At 42.9% G+C, this 5,902-nt stretch overlaps 1 protein-coding gene across 4 annotated transcripts in view; it reads right to left on the bottom strand.

Moving 5' to 3' along the window:
• The window catches only part of LOC107731587 (EF-hand calcium-binding domain-containing protein 14-like), a 9,266-nt gene extending 3,962 nt beyond the window's left edge, over window positions 1-5,304 (bottom strand). For all 4 annotated transcript variants that reach the window (XM_016542707.1, XM_016542708.1, XM_016542709.1 and 1 more), the window contains exons 1-6: window positions 4,694-5,304; window positions 2,631-2,776; window positions 1,436-1,581; window positions 1,203-1,301; window positions 487-594; window positions 211-258 (exon numbers count right to left, since the gene is read on the bottom strand). In XM_016542707.1, the coding sequence (XP_016398193.1) occupies window positions 211-258; window positions 487-594; window positions 1,203-1,301; window positions 1,436-1,581; window positions 2,631-2,776; window positions 4,694-4,881 (735 nt within the window). In that variant the 5' untranslated portion in view covers window positions 4,882-5,304. The remainder of the gene's footprint in view (window positions 1-210; window positions 259-486; window positions 595-1,202; window positions 1,302-1,435; window positions 1,582-2,630; window positions 2,777-4,693) is intronic.
• Between the last annotated feature and the right edge of the window lie 598 nt (window positions 5,305-5,902).

Below are 5,902 nucleotides of genomic sequence, written 5' to 3'. Positions count from 1 at the left end.
GAGTGCGTGTGTGTGTGTGCATGTGTGTGTGTGTGAGTGCATGTGTGTGCATGTGTGTGTGTGTGCGTGTGTGTGAGTGCATGTGTGTGTGTGTGAGTGCATGTGTGTGCATGTGTGTGTGTGTGAGTGCATGTGTGTGTGTGCATGTGTGTGTGTGTGTGTGAGAGCATGTGTGTGCATGTGAGCATGTGTGTACGTGTATGTGTTTACCTGCTTCAGTGTCACACAGCTGCTGCTGTTCACAGGTTTCTCTCCATTCTTTAATCAGGGAAAACCATTATAAATAAGCCTCACACTGAACACACATCAACACAATCACATTATAAAAACTGATATGAAGCACATCTCAGAAATCTAAAGCTACTAACATGTTGTAAGGTGAACTCTCTCTTCAACAAGTGTCTCTGATCTAAGCTTTGGTAGAGAAACATACACAGAGAGCATCTGAATGAAAACAATAATGTACTGTTTAGTAGTGAAACATACAGCACTGTTCTTCAGCCGATCTCCTTTCCATCTCTCCTCCACCACAGACTGAATCATAGAGACATCGTGCTGGACACTGGTGACGGTGCTGCCGATGGAGGCCACGCTCTGCACACACACACACACACACACACACACCAGTGTAAGCTCACGTCTCTCTCTCTCACACACACTCACACACCGATCAGTGTGAGCTTACGTCTCTCTCACACACACACTCTCTCTCTCTCTCTCTCATCTCTCTCTCACACACACACACACACAGATCAGTGTAAGCTCACGTCTCTCTCTCACACACACACACAAATACACAGATCAGTGTAAGCTCACGTCTCTCTCTCACACACACACTCACACACTCTCACACACACACTCTCTCTCTCTCACATACACGTGTACGCTCACGTCTCTCTCACACACACACACCGATCAGTGTGAGCTCACGTCTCTCTCTCACACACACACACACGCACGCACACAGATCAGTGTGAGCTCAGGCTAAAATGTACTTTAAATAATATAATTTAAATATATATTTTTAAATAAAATGTACTTTAACACACCCACCCCCCTCACACACTCACACAAACACTCTCACACACACATACTCTCTCTCTCACACACTCTCTGTCTCACACACACACACAAACACTCTCACACACTCTCTCTCGCTCTCTCACACACACACACTCTCTCTCTCTCTCTCACACACACACCTTCTGCAGCTCCTCTATCGTCCGCGGCAGCGCGATCAGATCAGAGGAGGATTTGATGTTGGTCTTCAGGTGATTCACAGCAGAATCCAGAGCGCTGAGCTGCAGAGACATGAACACCATCACACTGATACTGACACGAGTGCTGTTCTCAGATCTTCATGTGTTTCACTGCTAAACCACTCTGAGAGGAGTGTGTAGCTCATCACACACACACACGGGTCGGAGGTCAGTACCTTCTGATTGATCTCGCTCAGGTTGGACCAGAGTTTGGCCAGGCCTCTGTCTCCGCTCTCCAGCTCGTCCAGCTTCGTCTGTTTGTCCTTCAGATCTTCACTGAGCTTCAGGATCTCGTGTGACGAGAGCTTCTGACTGCTCTCCACTGTCAAACACCAACCAGACCATCACAACCATTAATGCTCAGGCGTCTCTGAAGTCAACATGAAACACTGTTCACATCTGTGATGCAACACAGTCCATAAAAACAGGATAATTCAACTGATCGGCTGGTGAAGTGTGTCTATATGAAGAGAGTGATGGCAGAAGAAGTGGAGATAACGCTCATACAGACTAATGTGTCTTTCTCTGTAATAACATGACTGATGAATCGTTAGAGCAGGATCATTAGCTGCAGTAAATCATAGGGATGCACCAAATGTTAGCCAACCGAAATTATTCGGCTACAAATAGCAAAAAAAAACAAAAAACCTCTTTTGGGGTTCGGCTGAATAAGAGAAGAGACTGAATAAAGTTTACTGAACAGTGACGTGACACGATCAAATAAGAGTTTGCAGACACATCGCAGTGTGAAAGCACTGAGGTCTTTCTGCGGCTTTCTGCCAAAATAACAGCTCCATCAACATTCATAAACGCTAGTGTTGTAATTTTTACATTGCTAGTGTTGTTCTGTAAAATAAAAAAAATGTAAGCATAATAATAATAATTACAACAGCTCTATTAATACATTCACACATAGTGTTTAAATTGGGATCTGTAATATTGTCTAATGTTTTAAACGACGTCTCTTCTGCTCAGCGAAGCTGCATTTATTGCACAGTAAAAAATACATGCCTGATTCAAGAAAATGACCAAAACAATATCACTTTACTAACTTCAGTTAAATTGTGCTTTGTTTGGTATAATGTTAAAAAATGTTCAGTGTTAAATAAACATTTCTAAATTGTTATTTTGTAATTGATTTTTTCTTTAAGAAGCAAGACAAAACTGTAAACATCACATTTTGGCTATTTAATTTATACAATGGTGAAAAAAATTGGCCAAATACATGGGGGGGAAAAACACGGAAACCCGTGATCGTTATTTGGCCCAGTGTTTCATTTTGTTGGGCTTGGGCCAGGAATGTTGCTTTCGGTGCATCCCTAGTAAACCAGCTTGATCTGATGTTGCCTTGAGCAGCAGCGGTGCACGTACTGATGTGGATCTTCTCCTTCATGGAGTCCAGGTCCTCTTTGAGGGCGATCTGCATCCAGATGAGTCCAGCGCAGGCCATGACACACGCTGCCAGAAGCACGAACACACACAGCGGGTAACAGAGCGAGCAGCACCGCAGTGAGCTCCTGCAGAACACAGACAAACACCATCAGATCTCTGAAGCTCGTCTGTCTCAGCGCTGAAGACCATCATCCTGCTCTCTCTGTCTCAGCGCTGAAGACCATCATCCTGCTCTCGCTCTCTCTCTCGCTCTCTCTCTCTCTCTCTCTCTCTCTCTCTCTCTCCACATGACTGTCACGACTAGAAACCCACTGCAAGGATCTGATCTTCTATGCAGATGTTTGGAGTTTATTACTAGTGAGGCATTTCAACTCAAATCATTATTTTGTGTCCAGTTATCTGTGTTTGTAAAGTAGGTGTGTTCTGATCACCCTGTCCTTCTTTAGCTCTCGATAACATGCAGCCAGCTGGACATCAAGACCGGTTTCAGCGCTCAGAGACGCTTCTGTGCCAGTTTCCCTCTACTGTGTGTTACAGACCTGTGCACCGACATCTGAGATGATGATGAAAGCTTTCTTTCTCTTCTTAAACTTAAAGCAACAAATCCAGCAGAAGAAACCGTGATCTTCATCTTCTCGATCGCACAGACAGCTCATTCCTCACACTTTAATTGTATTTATAGCTGCATTAATAATAAAACAGGCCATGTGAGGAACGATTAACTCCGAGTGTAGATTAGTATGAAGCTAAATTAAACACACTGTAGTGCATCTACACCTGAAGTTACCAACCTGTGAAATGTTATTTCATTTTTAACGAGTCCTTCCCTGATGTGTCTATTCCTGAAGACACGATAACAACTGAACTGATCTGAGGAGCTTCATCTCGGCTCGTCTGGATGGAAGCTATTTTCTGACCATTTTAAATACATCAATTCAATTATAAAAATTAAAACCAGATTGAATAACAATTTCAAAAACTATTTTTCACTGCAATCCCGAGGCAAGATTGCCAATCTTAAAATTTCATTTTCATTTTTATAATTGAACCGATTTATTTAAAAATAGGCAGAAAATACTTTCCATACTTCTGGTAGTTTGTATCTCCCACTTTGTGTTCAGTAAAACTTTAGATGAGGGAACACTATTCACTATTAACCAAGAGTTTTCCCTCCATAAACTCCTGATTACTGCTCGCTGACCGTCAGTAAGCTTGTAGTAGTTAGGTTAGGTATGGGTCGGGTTCAGCAATCTAAAATATGATCATGCAGAATAAGACGTTAATATGTGCAGAAGTACTAACAAACAGCCTATATGCTAGTAATATGCATACTGATAAGCAAATAGTTAGTCCATCTAGTTGTCATAAACTGTCAAACATATTTTCTACACATTTCTATTAGTCTTTCTGTAAATCTGCCATGAATTGTGGAGGTGAATCTTGGCTTTCACTAATGAAGAGAATGCAGATCAGCTAATGATAAACCAGCTCTCTCTAACTCCTCATACAGTGCTGTTACCTGCGTTTCTAATAATGTATTTTCACCTTTGTGCCCATATTTATTTTTCTATATCATAACGACGTTGTAATGTGTGTTTTCTGTTATTTTGTCAGACTACTAATAAAAGTGTAACTGTGAATCCTATCCAGTCTCTTTCAATCAATGTCCCACGAACAGTAATGTGTAAATGTGTACTGTTGAAATAGATATATGGCACACAGAAGTGCATGTCAGTACAGTAACTGCATCCGAACTGTTGCCATAGTTTACATCAGGTGATACTAACAGAGAGCACTGTTATACTGACAACATGACTGAGCGTTTCTGATCTTGTTAGTAAACAATGACACAAGGACTTTTCATTCTGATGGCACTGATATGTTCATTGATATAAATACTTAATTTTTAGAGATGTACGTTTATATTTAGTATGAATTGTTTTGGGAAATGCACACACTTCATTGCAGTTATTAAGGATGATTGGATAAATGCACCAAAGCGACTGAGCAAGACTGTATGATATATCCGAGCACACACTCACGTCCCGAGCAGGCCCCGGCCGAAGCCCCGCTCCTCTGCGCCGGACTCGGCCTCGCTCTCGGTGCCGGTGTCGGTCCCGGTCCGCAGCAGCCGGTGTCCGCTGCTCTGCTTGCTCTTCCTGCGGCTGTCGCTGAGGCCGATGAGCGCGTTTAGCTCCTTCCGCTTCTTCATCTTCTTCTGCGGACTCATCGCCGAGCGGATCCGGTGTCGCTGCGGCGTGTTTACCGTCAGACGAGCCGCTTCAGCTTCAGCGTCCGGTGCTCATCTGAGGAACGGCTGAGGGCGGGTTCTCCTGCGGTTCTCGAACGCGTCGCTGTTTAACACTCTTCAGGAGAAGCGAGCCGTGTTTAATCCAGCTTTAGCTCGGTGTGAACCCGGCGATCAGCTCCGGTCCATCATATTAAACCCCGTTCGCTAGTTTCACTGAACTCTTCCTGTCGCGTCTGAATCTGATGTCATGACACAAATATAAAGCAAAAACATATTTAACGTTACATTGCACATATATTATCGCTAAAGAATCAAATCTGTCTGGTTCAGCACGAACATTTGATCCTCCTTCCGGTCCTGACAGGAAGCGCTCCTGATTGGAGGAACACAGTAGGACGCGTCGTTGCGCGGGTGACGTCATCAGGCAGTGACGCGCTCGTGCTCCAGGCGGCGCTCTGTCCGCTTTCACTAAACATTTATCACAGTGCTGTTCCTATCATTACATTCACGAGTGAATATTGCTGCCACTGGCTGGATTTACTCATCTAAACACAGAATTTCAGATAGGTCTAATTTTGGCAGCAAACAGTTCCAAACCTTTAACGATCTATTTGATGCGACTCTGTGCTTTACTGTAGTGTTCTTTCACATGTTTTGTCACTGAGGCGGCCAGTTTGAGCAAACATCCCAGTATGATTTAACCTAGTATAACAAAAGGAAAAGTATTAAGACTTTAAACATTTTAAATAAAGATAATTTTTTTACCAAGTTCAAGATTGAGGATGATTCACACTAAACTATTTTCTGCAAGTTTTTTTTTTTTAATAATTCACAATTTATGTAAACAGTGCAACATCAAAAACAGAGGAAAAAAACATGGGCGTCAGAACCATTGTATGTACTTTTGAAGACTTGGCCCCAGCCACTTTTGCCGTCTCTAATTTAGCGAATATGTCTGTGCACTTTTCTGAGCGCCGTCAGTCAAATCCACTCCACAAGA

The sequence above is a fragment of the Sinocyclocheilus rhinocerous genome, unplaced genomic scaffold (assembly GCF_001515625.1).
Source record: "Sinocyclocheilus rhinocerous isolate Xijiao unplaced genomic scaffold, SAMN03320098_v1.1 scaffold1933, whole genome shotgun sequence".
NCBI classification, from domain to species: Eukaryota; Metazoa; Chordata; class Actinopteri; order Cypriniformes; family Cyprinidae; genus Sinocyclocheilus; species Sinocyclocheilus rhinocerous.
Note: the sequence above shows the minus strand (reverse complement) of the source record. Positions and strands in the feature narration are given on the sequence as shown.